The 20,378-nt window shown below is 44.8% G+C and overlaps 1 protein-coding gene across 2 annotated transcripts in view; it reads left to right on the top strand.

Moving 5' to 3' along the window:
* PEX14 (peroxisomal biogenesis factor 14) overlaps positions 1-20,378 on the top strand; it is a 139,199-nt gene that overhangs the window by 32,615 nt on the left and 86,206 nt on the right. For both annotated transcript variants that reach the window (XM_035019815.1, XM_035019816.1), the window contains exon 3: positions 19,057-19,141. In XM_035019815.1, coding sequence (XP_034875706.1) covers positions 19,057-19,141 — 85 coding nt within the window. The remainder of the gene's footprint in view (positions 1-19,056; positions 19,142-20,378) is intronic.

Raw genomic sequence — 20,378 nt, 5'->3', positions numbered from 1 at the left:
TCTCTGTTGCAGCCAAAGGCAGCCTGCTCTCCAGTGAACGTCGTTGCAGGCCAGCTCATAACCATTCTCAGGAGTGGCAGCAGGCTGTCCTGGTGCGGTCACCGTACAAACGGTCCTGGGCTGTGCTGCCCAGACAGCCAGAAGAAAAACCAGTTCTTTAAAAACTGGTAATCAGGTGTTGGTTTAGAAGGGAGTAGTGTCAGGAATGGGTGAGGAACCCCCGGAGACAGATCTTGAGGTCATTTTGTCATCCTTGGGACGTGCACAGATTCTTCTTCAGACCCTGTGAACAGTATCTTCAGGTCATGACTCCTTCCCCACCTGTTTTGCCTTAAAGAGTTTCATTTTAGCTTTGGGATGAAATGTCAATCCCAGGTCTTTTGTGCTTATTTCTTTTCCAGAGTTTTTCAAAGCCCAGGCCTGCTCCCTCTGTTGCTTGTCGACCCTTCAACAGTGGCTGTCTTTCCCGCCTGCACTCCCCACTTCATCCTGGCAGAGGGAAGGAAGTGAAATTGGGGAACACTCGGACCAGGGGGAATCTAATTCTCTTTGGGTTTTGCTGGGCACACCCAGGAAAGCTTGCTTCTCTTCCCTTAAGTTCCAAGAAATGTTTTATGGCCTTAACCGTATAATAGGCTTGTGCCAGATTGGGATGTGTAGCGGAGGGTGGGGGGGTGGGGACACCCTCACTCTCCTGTTGGAGGTGCAGAGTGCTGGCTGCCATCAGGCAGAGTGAGCAGATAGCGCTGATTGGGGGTCAGTTCACCCCTGTGATATATCCCTTATGCAGATTTCCTTTGAAGAGTGAGGAGTCAGGTTCATTAATTAAAGGAGCCTGGCTCGAGCGCCCTGTAATTATAGGTGCTAGAAATCTGAATTTTAAGAGGTCTGTGCAGCTGCATTTTGAAAAATGTTAGGGAGGCACCGAGAAGTACAGGCTGTGGGCAAGAATGTGGCTGAACCAGATTTGGGAGGTTCAGGTTTTGGCAGAATTCCCCTTCAAATTCATATTTATCTTTTTTTTTTTTTTTTTAATGGGAAGCTGAAGCTCTGATTTTTATTTACTATTGTTATTATCATTATTTTTTTTGATGAAGTTTATACCCTGTGACAGGCTGGTATTGTCAGAGTATGGAGGGCAAAACATGTAAACTAGAAGATGCTTATTTTATTTTATTTTTTTTTAAGATTTTATTTACTTGACAGAGAGAGACACAGTGAGAGAGGGAATACAAGCAGGGAGAGTGGGAGAGGGAGAAGCAGGCTCCCTGCGGAGCGGGGCTTAATCCCAGGACCCTGGGATCATGACCTGAGCCGAAGGCAGACACTTAATGACTGAGCCACCCAGGTGCCCCAAGATGCTTCGTTTTTAAGGAAGCAAGGGATATCTTTGGGTTCTAGGGATGCAGTGTTTGAAAAAATTAAGTAACTTCTTTCTTGAAACGAGTGAGGGGGAAAGGGAACAAAGTTATTTTGAATGCGATGTAGGGAGAGAAGTCCCAGGCATGAGCGGGACCCTAGAATCTTTGTGCCTACTTCTCTTCCCCAGAACAGTGTCCCCTCTGCCATAAATCACTTTTTGATGTGAACCCAGAGGTATAAACAGAAAATTTCAGACCTTTGTGGGAAGTCCAGACCTGTCCCTTTTCTTTCTCATTTCCTTAATTATTTGTACGTTGACCTTTTGCCTTGGGTGGTTTCTCTCCCCCCACCCTTTTTTAAAAATTTTCTATTCGATTTGTGAGGTCTCTTTTTACTTCTTGTTAAAAACCTTTATTTTGGACTGTGACTGTTTGCATCCCTGTTAATTAACATGGCTAATTTGGAATGTGGAGAAGAGGGGGGAAATGAAGATGAGTAGGGGTCCGTTCTTCACTTCCCCCAAGAAGGAAAGAGGAGGCCTGTGGTGAGTGGGATCTCACCAGAGACCTGTGTGGCCAAACACACGGCTCAGCACAAACCTGATGCCTCTGTGAGCCTCCTTTGTCCTTATTGGCTCTGTCTTCTTGGGAGTCTTGCAAACATTATCCCATTTCACAGTGTGGACCCTCTGCCTCTCCTTTGGGGATTACAAGGGGCTGAAGAAATATTATAAATGAATAAATACGCAGAGATATATAAATATATATGTTAAAAGATAATCTTCTGTACTCTTTTATTCCATTCGCTTATGTATGTATACTGGGAAATCTTCTAGTGAACCCATAAACTGTGGAGTAGAACAAAAGTCTCGAAGGCTGTCATTTGCTGCATTTACCATATGCAGATTGCAATTCCAATTAGATTGAAACCTCTATTTAGCAGAGTGGTTTTGTGAAATAAATAACTTTTGAAGAAGGCCTACTACATATAATAAATACCTATTTTTCCTTCACTTGCTGGCATCAAGCTTCCTGCCTTCCAAACACTTGCCCTGAAGTGCTGATTCAGAAGCAGGCGGCATCTTTGGGCTCTTTACAGAAGAAATGCTTCTCCTTTGCTTTCCTGGCACAGGGATTTCATCCTTGATTTACAGTGCTCAGCTTGTTAGCGCCGGCGAAGGGGAGGTGGTGTGAAGGTCATTATGTCCGTTTTGTCCTCTTGGAGCGAGAGTGAGGGGTGTGTTTATCTCCCTGTGTGCTTGTGGTGGTAGTGGTGGGGTTCAGGTGCTCCCCACTCTGTCCAAATGAGTCAGCCAAAACTCTTGTGTCTCTTTTCTGCCCTCTCTACTACATGTCACCCAACAGGGGGTGAGTGATTTTGAAAGCCTAATTCAGAATTTCAGGAAGAGTAGCGCACCACCTAGTAGAGAGCTTCCTCCCAGCACCCCCCTTTTCATCATCCTTCCCTTCTCAGCCCAGCCGTGACAAACTGGCGGGTAATGAACAGATCAGGTCCTCCTATTAGGCGAGTCCCAATGCTGGAAGCTGCTCTCGCTTTGTGCAGGTCCTTTAGCAGCTCTGCGCTTGTGGGTGGTGGTGCTCTAAGTGGTCCTAGCAGAAGGGAGTGAGTGCTTTGGGGAAAAGCGAACAGAACGCTCTTTGGAAGAGAGAGTGCTTAAACGGGAGAGAGGGGGCAGTAAGGTGCCCAGCTTGAAAGCACCTGGTGAAAATACTTGGACTTCCAGGGTTGCGGTCCTGAACACCATCGCCTGTCTCAGCAATGGCACTCTGGGTTATAATAGGATGCCTGATTACAAAGAACATTGTGAAGGCCACTTAGTCCCAGGTTGGGCTGTGCATTAGGCGGCTAATCCTTTGCCGTAATGCTGACTAGAATCGCAAAATTGGAAGTAAGCAGTTGTGTTCCAGCTTTGGCAGTAAATGATTCTGTTACAGGTGCTGCCCTGTGTGGCTTTTCCTCAGCTCCCCAACTTTTCTTTCCACAGTGGAAAGAAAAATTCGTTGTGAGAGTGTCCTCTTCTACCTACCAGTGACTTTTAAAAACGACTTTTCTACTTATGTGGTTGCTTTTTTCATCTTCATAATTTGAAATATTGACATGTAGATTAATATAGTAACATGCAGGGGCTACACATAGGCTCAGGTCCTTGGGCCTGGCATGTTGGAGCAGAAAGAAATACCTAATTGCATCAAAACCACTCTAAGTTCATATATGTGGAGCCCATCAAGCTGAAAGCATCCAGACAGCATCTGCTGTTATCAAATCACTCGCGAATCCAGCTAATTAAAATAGAGCTTCATTTTTCTGAACCATTGTTTGGCAGGAATTCGAAACGGGTCTAACCCAATTTCTGCGTGTTTATGAGCCTTTATTATATCAGAGGTACTTTTCTGTAAATGTACAGGGCAGCGTTAAATGAATTGACCCGCGCGGTATTGCTGTAGACGCACTGTGGACTTGCTAATGATCTCTCCTCCAGCTTTCTGGTTTCCAGACAGACTCCGGAAAGCTTCATGCTCTCTCTCCTTTTCTATCCTCTGCTCTTTGTCCTCCTCTTTTTTTTTTTTTTTTTTTTAATTTTCAGTTTTTAACTTTTACTTTTGACCGTCTTGCTTTCTTTGAAAACAGTACACACTTTTCATATTTGCTCCCTCGATGTTTGCTTTTTCCATTTCTGTTTTTCTCTTTCTTCCTCCCTTCCTGTTCTTGCTGTGCTTGCAGGGATAGATTTGCCTGCTCCCTATTCCTTCTTCCCCTTCACTTGTCTCTCCCCCGGTCTCTTCCCCTTGACATTCTCTTCAGTGCCTTTTCTTGAACCTTCTCTTTCTCCTTTCTCTTTTCTTTCCACCCCCTCCCATTTTTCCTAATAAAACGTTCTTATACCTTTGTCTCCACATGCAGATTTGGGCAGAAAATAGGTGCCTGGGGAGGTAGAGGCATTGGCTGCTGCGAGGTGACGTCAGCCTGTTTTGCTTCTCTGAATTTGCTTGCATGCTTCATTTTTGGTTTTTAAAAGATTTTTCAAACCACATCTACTCTAGTTTATAGACTAATAATCTTACTTTGAAGATCAAAAGTGTGGTATAAATGCTAACTAATTCTTCCACGTGACACTTTGGTGCGTCTCTCTGCAGTCTTAGTCCTATTTTACAGATTAGGAAGTAGAAACAGGAAAGGTAAGCACTTCTTGGGAAGTTACCAAAGACGTTGGTGACTGAGTTAGAATTAGGACCAGGTCAGCTTTGGCTTTGCTTCATTGATGATCCCCTCCTTTTCGGAGCTTACTCTTCTCCCTGTAAGAAGATGTCTGTAAGATGAAGCTGAGGGGTTGTTACTACTACACCTTTTTACCCTTCTCTTCGTGTCCTTACTTTTAGCCTTCTGAAGTTTTTTTTTACATTTGTAGTCTTTTGACATTAAATGAATTTCTAGGTAATTCCTGGGAAAGGAGGAGGCCAAACCACTTATGGGCTGGTAAAAACCCGTCCGTTACAGTCTTGAAGCAGAGTGCTCACTTTCGGCTTCCAGCAGCTTCCAGTAAGTGGGCCCACGTCACACACGCTGGCCCCAGTGATCAGAGCATTGTAGGAAGCATTGCCGTATTTGATTGAATTTAGCCATTTGGGAATGACGTGTGTATGAAGTCGTCTCTTGCATTACTGTGGCCTTTATTATTGCTAATGCATTCTGACATTACAGGTGTAGCCTTGGCCCTCCCACAAAGGGCAAGGCTGCTCTTACCAAGCTTATGAGCAGAATTCATGAAGCTGTTATACAGTGAAACTGGTGTTCACATTTAGTTAATAAGCAGAGTAAGGGAAATGCTTTTATAGAAAAGATAGCCAAGTGACAGAGGACTTTCCTAATTCCTCACCCAGCATTGTTTCAAAAACTGGATCTGTTACTGTTCTCCTACAGAGAACTGGGGCGAGCGGATAGAAAGCTCAGGAAAGTATATTTCACCTCTGTTCAAAGAAGGACTCCTGAGGGGCACCTGGCCACTCAGTCAGTAGAGCATGGGACTCTTGATCTCAGGGTTGTGAGTTTGAGCCCCACGTTGGATGTAGAGATTACTTAAAAATAAAATAGAATAAAATAAAATAAAATAAAATAAAATAAAATAAAATAAAATAAAAGGACTCCTGAAAATGAATTGACAGTCTCTTGAGAGTGAGTTCTCTTGTTTCTCTTGTTTTATCTGTAAGCATTGAAGTGGAAGCCCACTGATCATTTGTCAAGGTTGTTGAAGAGGGGGGAGTCTTAGATCGTATGTGGGACCGGATGGCGTAAGATCCCTTTTGACTCCTTTCCTTGTCCTGGATTGTAACAGCAAAAGCAGCATCTTCGCTTGGTGTACCTGGTTTTATAAGTGCCTGGTGTACTGTGTGGACCCGGTGAATGCTCAGTTAACTATTCATTATTTGATCTTTGGCTTCCTGCTTCTTAATCTAACTTGAGTAAAAACTGTTCATGTTTGGGCGCCTGGGTGGCTCAGTTGGTTGGGCGACTGCCTTCGGCTCAAGTCGTGATCCTGGAGTCCCGGGATCGAGTCCCACATCAGGCTTCCTGCTCAGCAGGGAGTCTGCTTCTCCCTCTGACCCTCTTCCCTCCCGTGCTGTCTGTCTCTCATTCTCTCTTTCTCAAATAAATAAATAAAATCTTTAAAACAAAACAAAAAAAACTGTTCATATTCAGTCCAGGAAAACCACTATCTCTGGCTCCCTCCTAGATGAGTCATTTTGGATAGGCACAATGAGATGGCCATCAAGATCTGTGTGAAAATCAAACAAAACACTTTGAAACTTTGGGCTGGGAATTACATAAAATGGGTTATATACTTTCTTACGTTATTAGGCAGAGTATCTGGAATATAATTTAGTCCTCATGACTCAGTATTGTCATTGTAGACATAAATGTTTATATTGTGTTGAAAGTGAGCTCTGTTTTCAAAAACTGTTGGAATATAAATCTGTTGTATATTTGCCCTTATTCGGAATGATTCCACCTACGCTGAACGACCCCCAACTAATAAACTTTTTGAGTTTTCTGTTTGCTTTTCATAGATGTTTCTCTTGACATTTGTTGCTAGGCTTCTTTTGCTGTCTGGTCTTTTTCCCTAAGTATCTCTCTGTTAGCTGGCTTGTATCTCCTTTCTCATTTGCAGTTTTAATCTTCTGTAATTTGGATATCAGATAACTAAGGTTGTCTGTAAAATAAGTGTAAGTAAGTAGTGTGAGTAAAGCTTTGCTATGTGCAATATATGTGGAATCTGTCATTTCTTTTTTAGCAACGGTGATTTTTTTTTTCTCCCTTTCCTTCTCTCCTTCCTCTTCTCTGTTGGTTTTCTCTCTCTCTCTCTCTCTTTTTTTAATTTGGGTGAGATTAAAGAGCTGAGATCTAGAAGGGTTGGGTCTTATCCTTGACCTGAGCCCATATCCCTGGTTGAGGTATCAGGCCGCCTCTCGGAGTCAACTTAGAAATTATAGAGTGGATGGCTGGAGGGTCCAGAAGGTCATTTGCTTTAGCTCTCGTTTTACAGAAATGAAGGAATCTGCGGCCCGGAGCGGGGACATGAGAGGCTGGGTCTCAGGACACATTAATATCAGGGCTGGACTCTGTGTGCAGGTGTCTTGAGACCCAGCCTGCTTTCTATCCTGCCATTCCACCAGGTTCCGTTCCTTACCAATTTTGAGCAAAACGTGGGTAAATGAGGAAATACAGGGTTTGTGTAAGGTGAAGTCATAGAGAAAAATTCTCTGCTGGCTAGGGTCAGGTTTAGAATGAAAGTACATAAACCAAAAAAGGTTTCTATTTGTTGCAGTGTTTGGCTGTGTTTGCACTCAAGGCTGATATCGATATTGTAGGAGAAGCTTTAATCCTTTCATTCAAATTTACAAGAAATGCTGTTTCCTTTTAGTTAAAAAAAAAAAAAAAAAAAAACCTCCAAGAGAGCATTTGATTTGAGGAACCAAAAGTCTAGAAAATGTATCCGGGAGTCCTCGTCAATTTGGGGCATAATGAAATATAAAAAATACTCAATAAAAGCTCCTTTATTACTTTAACTGTTTAGATGTGGAGTTTTTAGCCATCAGGTTAATGTTTTGGTATCATTTTTTTATTTGATTGTGAGCACTTTTCCAGGTAGCTCTGCCACTCGAGCGCTAATCAGATTCCCACAGACGAATGGTGCTAGCTGCAGCCTGACATCACCGCAGTTTTGCTTCGACATTATTTTATTTGGTTTTCCTGTAAAAGTTAATAACTCTGTGTCCATGTGTTTAAACAGGCAGGAAGAGAGAGAGAAAGGACAGTGAGCAGAGAACGATGAGCGAGGTCTCAGGAAGCTTCTGCCAGATTGAGGAAATGTAGGGATTTTGTGATTTCAAAGTATTTCACCCTCCTAGTGGGGTGTGGAGAATCAAGAAGGTTGCAGAGCAAGATGGTAATTCATAATCCTTCAGATAACAAAAAGTGAACTTCTCTGTTTCCCAGACAGAGCTGGAAGAAATTGGAAATGAGTTACTCTTAATTTAGAGGAGGAGGAGCAGGGTGCTCAGTAGAACTGATTTGCTTAATTGTGAAAATCGTTTAAATGTTGTGTTAATTGTAAGTAAATTACGTGCTAATTTTAGATGACCAAGATCGGTAAGAATATCAGATGTAGGGCGTAAAGACCCTCCTTTTGATCTGCCCATCAGAGGTGGGAGATCTGTAATGAGGGCCTCATGGCTAAGGTGGCTCTGGTGTCTAGTAGGCCTCTCTCGAATCTTTTATCTTTAAAGGTTTTTTTTTTTTTTTTTTTTAATTGGTAGCTGTGGTTGTTAATAATAGGAATGTTCACCATGTTTAGTGAAAGATTACAGAATGGTTCAAAGCCATGATGATTCTTCCATTTGATTCTTCCTTCCTGCTGTGGATTTCCTTGCTGAGCTAAAAGTTCTAAACTGGAGTTTATCAGAGAACGCAACTAGAGTGATGGTGTTTGATTCACTCTCTCTTCTGAATTTACACCTTGGTCTTGTGGGTACAAATCTGACAGTGGGGATGAGAGTCAGTCCCAGAGCTCTTGTTTCAGTGCTTCTGGAAGATGCAGGAAAGAGTGATGCCTCTTTCCCCATCTGTGTCCGAGGTGTAGCTTGACTTGCTTCTCTCTTCCGTACTCGTGGTGTGGATAAGTTCCTCCTAAAGTCAGCTACGGGGGAGTGACCTAGATCAGATACCTCTTTCTTAGAAGATAGAACCTGACCACCAAGTTTCTTATTTCATATGGATGCCAGATAGCCAGAGTCGGTTCCACTGACATGGCTCATCTCTTTAGACAGCCTATTCCTGTCTACTCTCTGGGGCTTGTGTGCTTGGAGAGGAGGGTGCTTTTCCTCTGAGAGGAGCTGATTTCATTTCACTAGTTGAATAGAAACCGTTTCTAATCCCTATCATCTTACTGTAAATTTGAAGATTTTTGAGTCTGCCAGTATTATGAATCATACTTTTGGATCTCATACTTTTATTTTTTTCCTCTTAGGTCATAAAAGAACCTAAACTAATAGCGGAAACTAGGACTTGGTGGTCTTCTGTTAGTGCAGATATTAACTGCTTACTTTCTTGGGCTCTCCAGTAGATCTAAAGGTGATTTAAAGGCTGTCTACATTTGTCATTATTTATTTACTTATTTATTTATTTATATGCAAAATATTTTACATTTCTAAAAAATACTTATTTGTTAGAGAGACAACACGAACAGGAGGGGCAGAGGGAGAGGGAGGGAGACTCTGAAGCCGACTCTGTGCTCTGGGCTCGATCTCATGACCCCGAGATCACGACCTGAGCTGAAACCAAGAGTCAGAGGCTTAATAACTGACTGTACCACCTGGGCGCCCCTGTATACAAAATATTTTAAATAACACACTATCTATATCTAGTTAAGCGATATCCAGCCTGGAGGCCAAGGCAGTTGCACGTGAGCTAGAATGGAGTCCAGGCGGGCCTAGCTGAAAATTCCTCTTTTCTTTATTTTTTTTCTTTTTTCTTTTTTTTTGTTTTGGAGGAGTACAAATTAATTTAGTAGGTTAAGTAGGGAATGCTAACTGCAGAGAGGGCAGATCAAGTACAAAAGCAAAAGAGTATAGCAGAATGTCACAGTATGGAAAGAGCTAGATCTTGTCTCTCCTTTGTCTGTGGGACAGCACTAAAGAAGAGCTAGCGGTATACCTGTTACTATTTATGAAAACAGTTTTATCTCTTCTTTTTACCTCTGTCCGTCGTCTGTCTGCTTATTTGCTCAATCCTAGTACGTGTATAGCAGTATCAGGATTGTTGACTTGCACTCCCCTGGGAAACAACTTTATTAACTACAGGCCAGCGCTTATGTATGATTCCTTTAGTCCTCAGACTACAGTCTCCACTTGTTTCCTAAGGTACGTACGTAATTTTCCCCTTATGCCCTCGAATGAAGTTATGTCCTAGACTTGAAACACAGGTTCCTTTTTTTAAAATACATTTTTACCCCCTTCGCTCATGTCTTCTACCCCTTCTACCCCTCAGCCCCTGTCTCTGGCAACCACCAATCTGAGCTTGTGTGTATGTTTTTTTTGAAGAATTTATTTATTTATTTATTTGGAGATTGAGAGTGGTGGGGAGGGATGGAGGGAGAGGGAGAGAGAATCCCTAGCAGACTGCCTGCTGAGGGCGGAGCCCAACAGAGGGCTCCATGCCATGACCCTGAGATCATGACCTGAGCTGAAACCAAGAGTCGGAGGCTTAACCGACTGAGCCACCCCTGCGCCCCTTATTTGTTTTTGTTTTGTTTTTTTAAATTCCACATATAACAGAGATTATATGGTATTTGTCTTTCTCTGTCTGACTTCACTTAGCATAATACCCTCGAGGTTCATCCATGTTGTCACAAATGGCAAGATTTCATTCTTTTCTTTTATGGCTGAATAATATTCCTGTGTGTGTGTGTGTGTGTGTGTGTGTGTGTGTGTGTGTGACAGAGAGAGAGAGAGAGAGAAAGGGAGAACACACATAATAATTTCTTCATCCATTCATCCATTGGACACTTAGGTTGTTTCCATATCTTGGCTATTGTAAATAATGACATTTGTCATTTTAAATTCTTTTCTTGCTGTCTTTGCATTCAAACTGTTTCAAGACTATGTCTGTTTCTTTTGTATTCAAATCTATTTTAACATTAAGTCTCTAGTTTTTTTGTGGGATGTTTGGTAGGAGTGTCATTTAGTGACGCCTCAAAGGTTTTAGTGTTGTGTTGTATGTGGGGTGACTGTAGACAGAGTTTCTTGGTCTAGAGCTTATCTTCCGTGGAATCCAGGAGCCCATCTCATTGCTCTCAGAGCCCAAGGTGCTAAGCCATCCTGAGGAGACCCTGTCCTGCACCGCCTGGTGGTCATCCGTTCAGTGTCCAGCCTCTACTGTCACTGTCCATGACATAACCTTTGTCCCCTTTCTGATCATCTCACATCTCAATAGTGCATGACCAGAGAGGGCTTTGCCAATCTCCATGTGGCCCCGACTTCAAAAGAAGTGGGACATGAAGCACTGTTCCATCTGCTGAACATCTGAGAAGTAGTGGCGTTGGAGAGCCATAACCAGAAAGCAGAAAATTCAGCCTGTGGTGGAGAGAGAGGGACAGGGAGGTAGAAGCAGTGGTATCATTAGGAAGGTCCTGGGGACTGAGTGCTACATATTTTTAGTGTTGGAGTCACCAGCCTCCGTCACTGAGTGAGCTCACAGTTCTCCTAGGGAGCATCTTGGACACTGAGTCATTACATTCCTTTGGAGTGATTCAACCCAACAGCTTGACACCTTCATTAATTTTACAACACGAAGCCTGGGTGCTCTCTGCTTCCTCTTTAGCAGCGCAGGGAAATTAGAGGAATATAGAAAATGCAAAACCGAGGGAAACTGGCAGAAGGAGCAGTCAAGGAGCTGTTGAAAGACACCGTGTTAAGGAATTGAACTCCTTGCCTTTCCTTGGTACCTCTTGGGAACGAGCACCCAACTCTTGCCACACGTCTCTGGCACATAAACCTTTTATTTCTGTTCCTGGCACGCCGGCCAGACCTCCGACTTGCAGCCAGCTCGTTTGCCTTCTCCGCTGAGGTCACTGTTACCGTGATCCGTGTATAATGGCATTTTCCTCCTCTTTTCAGTATGGAGGCTATTACAGTTTCTTCTCTAAGCAGGACTTCAAACAATTTGCTGCCAGTTGGATTTCAAAGCCAAGGAAAAGGCAAATGTCATCCTTTTTTCCTCCCCTCTTTGGGTAACTGCTTTGTTGGTCGCATCAAAAATTAGAGGGGCTGCTATCTAAATTCAGGTGGGGATGCATGGGGACAAGGCATTTAAATTTGCTTTTCTTTCTCCCTGAAGGAGAAAATCCTTTTCCTTCTCAACCTTTCCTAAAAAGGAACTTTGATCTTCTCAACCCAGAAGTAAGGGTTTTCGTTTCCTCTCCAGCAAGCGTGTGCACTCCGGCCCCGTGTGTGGCGCGGTCACAGGCGGGCCGTGCAGCGGCCGCTCCTCTGCTTTTCAGCTGTGCCACCCCAACTGCACCAGCTCCCTGTGGGCTGCAGGCTGGCACCCAGAGTACCCTCCAGGGTCACCCTCGTGCCCCTAAGATCACTGTCACTTGATATTAAGCTGTGCACGTTGGCTTAAGATGCTTTTTAATTTCCACACACATTTCTGGAAGAACTAGTTTAGTCAAATAACAAAACAATGACATTCTGACAAGCAGTTCATGCAATATTTTTAACTCGGGCCAAGAAGAAGAGAAATTTAAATGCAGAGGTATTTCACTTTGAAAGGTAGTTTTGGTGCATACGACGTTGCCACTTTTCATAAAGGCTTTTACTACATATATCAATGTGTTTTAAGAGAGACTAGGGTCAATAATGCGTGCTTTGGAATTCCCTAAATACAGATTTACACAGTAGACCTTAAAAATATTATGTTCTATCATGTCAACTCTTGTGCACTCCTACTAGAGATACTTTATTTCTTTAATGTGAAAAACAAAAGGACAGAGGAAAGTAAAACAAAGGAAATTAGGGCCCACAAGCTTAATTAGTATAGGGTTGTAACCCAAATCAACAATGGGAAGGACACAGTGACAAAAACCAGGAAATTCCAAGTCGAAAGAGAGGCTCTTTCCTTTAACTCCTTGAGTGCCGGGGCGCTTACTAGCATACTCCTTGCCCAGGTGCAGGAGGCTGGCTCAAGTACAACGCACTGTCTTTATCTTTGAACTTCCTGGCCATTGTTGACTTTCCCCTCTCCTTTCCCCCTTGATGTAAATGAAACATACCTCTGTGTGTGTGTGTGTGTGTGTGAACTGTAGATAAACGGGCTAGAAGTACCTCTTGATTTTGTAACCCTCAGAGAAGGAGAAAGAGTAAAAAAAAAAAAAAAACTGTCACTGTCATCTGTTCATTTTTAATGAGCAATTTTAAAAAATTGAAAATAAAAGAGGAAAATGAATAGGTGTTGAACCAGCCCGTGATATGTAAATGCCAACTAGTAATTACCTAAAACCTCAATTTTCATTCTGTTTCATCTTGCAAAACATTTCATTTTCCCTGAGTGAAAACACTTCACTGGGGCTGTGGGAGTCAGCGGGGCGGCTGCCCCTGGACTGCGCGGCCGCCGGCTCCGGCTAGGGGGCACTTTGGCTCTGCGCTTGGGCTGCCCGAGCGGCGCGCGTCCACCTCAAGGTTATTCCCCTCTTGCCATTCCAGTGGTTTTGCTCCGAGCGTTCAGTGGCGCCCCTCCCTCCTCTCCCACTAGTCTGGTTTCGGGGAGCCTCATTCCTCCTTGTCCTTGCACGGGATCGGATTGAATTTTGGCTGACCGAGCCTTCCTGTGCATATTAACTTTCCCCTCCCCTGCCTGCGAGCACCTCCGCTTCCCTGAGTGGCACCTCACTCTTAAGAGCAGCTTTCTGCCAGGCCCCTTCCTCCCTTTGGGATTTCAAACACAACAGTCTCAGCTTTTTGTTTTTAAGATTTTTTTTTTTATTTATTTGACAGAGAGAGACACAGCGAGAGAGGGAACACAAGCCGGGGGAGTTGGAGAGGGAGAAGCAGGCCTCTCGCCGAGCAGGGAGCCCGATGCGGGGCTCGATCCCAGGACCCTGGGACCATGACCTGAGCCGAAGGCAGACGCTTAACCACTGAGCCACCCAGGCGCCCCAACAGTCTCAGTTTTTATGTTTACTGCTGCTGCTTTTTCTTCTTTCTTTTCATTTTGGCGACTGGGGGGGGGGCAGGGGGGATGGCGGGGGCGGCCCCCCTCGCTTGAAGCTCACACACATTTGCTCCCCTGCCGCACTTAGAACGCGGGTTCTGACATTTCTTTGCGGGCTCATAGATTTCCTTTCATTCTGGTTTAGGATCTGACGCCTTCTGGGTGCATTCGTGCAGTGTCTCGGCATGTGGCCCGCGGGTGCCCCTGCTTCCAGAGCGGTTACCCTTCTCGGCCCCTTCCCTAGCTGGAAGGAGAGCAAGGAGGCTCGAAAGAGAACGAAGAGCCTGGGATTGGCGGCTGCAGATTAGAGAGGATTCTGGATGCAGAGAGCCAGAATTATGTTGTCCTAGGACCCTGGATCTGAGACTGCTTTGCCTGGAATCTCAAGGAACACGGCCTCTTTAGTGAGATATATAGCTTCATAATTAGCCCGTTGCATTTTTTCATGAGTGCTAGCATCAGCGTTCTACGATGTGTTTCTCTGATTAACAGCTGCTTTGCAACTATTTCCTTGTGCCACCGATGACCATATTTGTCAAGGAACTCCTCACAGAGTACTGATTTCTTACTAAAATGCAGCATTTCTGTTTGAAGAGGGTGCTCTCATTCTCAGCATTGCCTAGCTTTTAAAGTCAGTCCTTGTTAAAACTCAAGTTGGCTTTGGTCTAACGCTTGTTAACAGGATGCTGGGTATCTATCTACTTTAGAGCACGAGCATAGGAACCTTTCACAGGCAATTTAATCTTCTGAGCGGTGCACGTGCGCCGGCGCAACGTCGGGAGTGGGGGTTCAGGCCCGCACATTGGTCATTTCTTTTGCCCTCCGGTTGTGATCTCTCTGGGTTAAAGAGGACTTGGCGTTGGTTGTTAGTGTCATTAATTTTTGAATATTTTTAATATTTTAAAATGGCTCATGAATGCTCACAGTTTAGGAGATAGATGTTTATGTAGCACACAGGATTGCTGGAATTGGTGGCATTCCAAATAAGTGTCACTGGAGACAATGCATCCGGTTTACATGTCAGGTGCAAAGTGCTCAGGCTTCCTCACACCCCAGGCTCGTTATTAGGCAAGCTCTGTTCTCCCGTCCCCCTCGTGCAGAAAATAAAGCGTATGTTCTGAAGATTACAGCGTGCAGGTCTTTTGTAGGAGAGTGGGAAACACATAGGAAGCACCTCTTCAGCGAGGACTGCCAGAACCTTGATTCTTCTCACCAGGGATTACTTACCCTACACAGCGCATTTAACAGCGCATAGTTCATCGTAGAGAGCCCCCGAGTATACTGTATTCCACTGATTTACAGTCACAAATCCTGGGCTCTCAAACAAGGGTCTCTCGCGGTTGGCTGATCATCTGGGGTCCAAAGGTGTCCTTCAGCCCCAAGTCCCCTCTTCCTCCTGGCTGCAGCGGTCCCTCCAGCACGCCCAGTGCAGAGGCAGGCAGTCACTTTAGTGATCAACAGGGAAAATGATCAAATTTCCCTAAGACTGAGGAGTTTGATGGTGCCGGGGTGCTTTTATTTTGCTTTTTGGGGGAGGGAGGCAGAAGATAGGGTCACAGAAATAGGGGTGGCGAGAAACTTTGCTTCTGTTTTCTTCCGAGTTCGTCGTCTGTATTTTTATGGTGCAGCTCCTGGTAATCCGAGGTGCACTCATTAGGAACTCTCAGTGCAAGAGGAGGGGAAAGGAAAGCCGATTCCACGTTTCTCGTGGACTCAGCGGCGAGTGGCTTCCCACAGCGGCATCAGGTGCTTTGCGCCAGAATCTTCCCTGGCTTACTGCACTCCCACGACATGTGCAATAAAGTTCCTGTCTCCGTTTTACATCTTTGACATTGAGGCGGAAGATTTGGCCTGAATTTATGTAATTTAGTTGGGCACAGATATAACCCATGAATAGTCACATTCATCTCCTAATTAGAAAATCAAACGATAATACAGGACAGGCTGCAGGCACCCCATCCCTTCGGCCAACAAAAGCACGCTGTGTGTGTTGGACCTCTGCAGAGGAAGAGTCAGTTGAGTTGCTTCATGAAGTTAATGAAAAGTGTCCAACCATGGGTGAATGAAAGATGCGGACCGAGGGTGCTGGCAGTTACTTAGCATGCTAAAACGTTTGCATTATGGGTAAAGATTTGGGGGAGATCTTTTACCATCTGCGGATGAATCCCCGGGCATATAAAATTCCGTATTGGACAGGCCTTAACCCCCTGTTGTGGCGGCAGGGGTGGGGTGGGGGAGTAAAGAGTAGCCGAAGAAATAATTAGTGAGCGGCGGAGAGAGGTTTTCATATGTTCACACTTACATGTAGCTGCTTATCTGGGTATCTTTCTTATTCAGCACATTATGTTGAGGCTGTTAGTTTGGATGCTTTATATTTTTGCATCTGGCGTAGTGATATCGATGCTGTTAAATATGTGATTTGCCTTTCGCCTGCATTTTCAGACAAAGATCAAGAGGAACATAAACGAGCCCCAAATATACTTTATGTAGGTGTTTGGCAGTATGATTTTATATGGTTTGAAATTAGTGAATGGAAACTTTAAAAGAAATTGTTCATATTTTTGCAAGTTTGAAGTGTGCCGGGACTTTGTCAAATTCCCGTTAAAATAAATACGTCAATTTCATCTCCCTTCCGAATTCATTTATCTTGCTTTTTTAAAAGGTGTTTTCTACTTTACCTGATGTTTAAATTGGATTCGCTCGTTTATGCTGTTCTTTGCTATATCCCCCACGTTTTTCTTAAATGAATTACTAATGACAGAGCACTCCATCATTCCCTCTCTACAGCCACTTTAAGGAAAGCATGGTGATCTAAACCTTTTAACCTATTAAAGATGATTTTTCCCAATTGAATCAGACCCACCACAGGTGTAATAACTAATCATTTAAACTACACCTGCTATTATGTATTTTTAAGCCATTATGCGTGTTGGATAGATGATAATTCATGTTTATTGCATTGTCCGATGGATCCGTTTTGCCTACACTAGGCTGATTAATGTATTTAAAGAAATAAGAGATGCAATTTTAAAAAAAAAATTGATGGAATGCGCCAGGCGCTGCATTGAGTGCACCATTAAACCCATCAGAACTTTGCTCTCTGACCAGAAATGCATATACCAAGGACTATATTAAAAAAGCAAGGTGAAACCTGTGCGTTTTAGTGGTGGGATTCTGTTTTCTTCCTCTGTCATGGAAAATTTTGGAAGGATGAAGGAAAGGTCGATGCTTCTGTGGGTAAATGAGAGGAGCCGTGCTGTTAATGTCTGCTGCTTAAGGGCCGCTCATCCACAGTCCCTCTGACACCTGGTGCACATGTCGCTGCGTGCAGCCACCGCTGCATGGGACTGGTGCTGTAATTGTCTTGTGTGTGGAAGGTGCGTTTTTTTCTCCAGGTGAAGAGCAGTCATCCCCGAGCCATCGGAACCAGGCCGATGGCCTTTGACCCCGTGGGGCCTGTGACTGTGTAGCTGTCCACTCCTTCCTGGACCTGGGCCTCTCTTCCTCCTGTCTCTCTCCTTCCTCCTTCCCCACGTCCCCTTCCCACTTCTCCTCTCCCCACTTCTTCTGCCTCCCCTTCTGGTCCAGCTCCTCTGCCTTCTCCACTTGTCCAGTGGCTGCCTTCTCCCCTGCCGCTCCCTCCTGCTCCCCAGTCCCTCTTCTGTTTTCCTCTTCTTCCTCTCCCTTCTCCCATCGCTTCATTAAAACGCATCCGTTTTGTAGATGTGTGTCAGATTGTTCTTAAGTTTGGTGCGACCCGAGGTGATGTGGTTGAGGGGCCGAGGGGGCGTGGGATGTGGAGTTCGGGGGTCTAGAATCTGGAGCATGGGTTTCTCTCTAGTCCAGAGCTGGCTGGTTACCACTGCAGCTCATGATGCGGGTTAAGAGTTTGCAATGCTGGACGAATTACAACCAGTCTCTAGGAACACGAGTGTGTCTTATCGCCGCCAGGCCCGAATCTAAAGGTCTGGGACACCTGAATTCATCCTTCAGGGAGAATGTCTCAGGCTAGCCTCCAATAGAGGGATTATGGGTGAAGGTACATAAGGGAATTGCCCTGGCCTTTTGTGTTTTTTTTTTTTCGTCATTTATCCTGCTATCTTTTGCTACCAGGGAAGCCTGGCTGGACTCAGGATTAAATTCATATAAAATAGAATATTTGTAAGTTGTATTCCATTGATAGTCACAGTACTTTGTGCTTGAGTCTCTGGATAGCTGCTACCCTTAGTCTGAAGGATCTTAGAAAAGTTCCTTATATTTGGTCCCTTAGAAATGTTTTCTTTCAACAGCTTAGGAGTGAACTCCAGGGTCTGTTGACTTTACCTGTAACACAAGACTATATTATTCTTTTGGTCTTGATGAGATGAATAATGCCAGCCATTTAAAACGGCCCCTTTCCTGTCTGGGGCAGGTTGGCGTGTCCCCCCCTGTTGCACTAGTGCGCGGGACGGAGAGCACACAGGCGGCGTGCAAACACACGCCGAAGGTTAATACCTTCAGCAGTTTTCCTCCCACCCCCTCCTTGGCTTATTTGTAGATAGGAAGATTTCATTAAATAATATCATTACCAGAGGTAGGGGGATTGTCTGTCAATCTGTCAGCTTTTAGCTACGAAACCCCAAACTTTGTCCTTTGAAGTCTCTTCAGGACTGAGCTCCGTTGCATAAGAGGGACCGGTGTGAATGGCTGGGTGCCGTTGTCTCTTATATAATCCTTCCCAGCCGGTCTCTGCTCAGCACTTTGCCAGGCTCTGTGGAGGCAGCGTGGTCTCTTCTCCTCGGGTGCTTGCAGTGTAGTTGGGGAGGCAGCCTGAACATTAGAAGGCAGTATAATTATGTCTTCAATTATATGGAACACACTACGAGCATCAAAGAATTTAAGAGAATAGGGAGATCAGAGATGGCTTGCTTATTTAGGGAAGACTTCGAGGAGTTAGCACAGGCTGTAAAAGGGCTGTGCTGGTGTGCGTGTGTGCGCGTTTGTACATGTGTACGTGTGTGTGTGTGTGTGTACGCAATGTTTAGACAGGTAGAGGCAGGAAAGGGAGGCTGTCTAGAACGAGGGCATAGCTTGAGCACAAGTGTAGTGACATGGATGAGCATCACCAGGAGAGGGCTACCTGCCGAGGAGTATGAAGAGACAGCTTGAACAGGGAGAAGAGGAAAAGATTATTGCAGGTCTTAAAAGCTAGGCTGAGGAGATTAGGTTTGATAGAATCAGATACAGGGAGCCAGTGGGACCTGACATAGTCTTTTATTTAGGTAGATTTTAAATGTGAGAAGTAACTGGTTATATATTTGACCACAGTGGTGTGCCTATTTCTCTGGACCTGGGATAAACTGGTAGGATTTTTAATCTTGAAATTCAGCCTATTGAAGTTTACTTTTTTTCTTTTATCTCCCTGACCAGATTGCCACAGCAATGAAGTTTCTACAGAATTCCCGGGTCCGCCAGAGCCCACTTGCGACCAGGAGAGCGTTCCTTAAGAAGAAAGGTACAGGTTTCCCAAGGCCATACAGTGTGGCCTGCAGAAAGGGACTGGGGACGGGGCAGACGAAAGCCACATTGTTGCTGAAAGGACCTTCCGTAGTTGTCCCACTGGTGTGGGGGTGAGGGGAGCCCCCTCAGTGGGAATGCAGGCTTCTTTCCTTACAGTGGAGCAGAGAGATGATACTGTCTGGATGATCCAGCACCAGGTGTTAGGCCAACAATTAGCCCAGGACAGCCTGGTACTGGCATCAAGAAGAGGCCCATTGGATGAGACTGTGGAGGACTTCTGCTTCTGGTCCGTTCTTCTGATAATATGACCCTGGCTACACAGTGACTGGCTTTAGGTTAGGAGGTCAGCTGCCTCAGTAAAGAATCAGGAAGAAAGAAATTGAAAGACGAGGGAAATGAGATGACTAAACAAGGTCAGGTTAAGGTCAAGCTTGGGGTCAGTCTGATTTACGGATTGAAGTGGTAAATTACTGGTTTTATGGTATTTCTGTAAGCAGGGATTAAATGGATCTTGACAAATTCAATATTGTCCAAAGCAGAAAGAATCTCTTCTGGCTCTGTTGCAATTTAGGATATTTTTCTTGTTCTGTAAAATACAGAACAAACCCCAAAACAAACAAAAAAAGGAATCTGACTTTTCACTCTTTGAACATCTAATTTTCTAGAAAGCTGGAAAGTTGTGTGGAGGCCCTCATACACCATGGTGGGGGGAGTGAGTTTTCTTCCTCCTCTCTGCCGCCGCGCTCTGCCGCCCCCACCCCCCCGCCCCTAAACAAAACTCCTTTTCCTTCAGTAGCTGGAATGTCAGCTTCAGAATTTGAGGTTGTGAGCTTTAAGTCATCTGTGGCTGGAAATAGAAGACGGAGTGGTTTGGTGGTGTTTCCTCCGTCTGCTCCCTGGCGTCCCACCACAGAGGTGCTTGCGGGACCGTGTCCCAGGCCTGCACCCTTGGCACTGGGGCAGAATGAGCCTGAAGCTCTCCATTCGCAGGCATCTGTTCAGAGGCAGCCTCAGGGCTGGCCCCTGCGACGGAGTTGGTGAGGGGCACTGTGCATTTGCTGGCGGCATCGTGCTCGCCCCCCATCCGTAGGTGGTTATTACAATTTGGAGTGCGTTGGCCGGCCTCTCCACTCCGCAACCATCATGCCATAAAAGAGTTTTTCCTTGAAATATGTGTACCTATGGGGAGTAATTAATCATAAAAGCTTGGGGATTTCAGCTCTCTCATCAAA

The sequence above is a fragment of the Mirounga leonina genome, unplaced genomic scaffold, assembly GCF_011800145.1.
Source record: "Mirounga leonina isolate KUSES-001 unplaced genomic scaffold, KU_Mleo_1.0 Mir_173, whole genome shotgun sequence".
Classification (NCBI taxonomy): Eukaryota; Metazoa; Chordata; class Mammalia; order Carnivora; family Phocidae; genus Mirounga; species Mirounga leonina.
The sequence above is the reverse complement of the archived record's forward strand: the minus strand, read 5'-3'. Positions and strand labels throughout refer to the sequence as shown.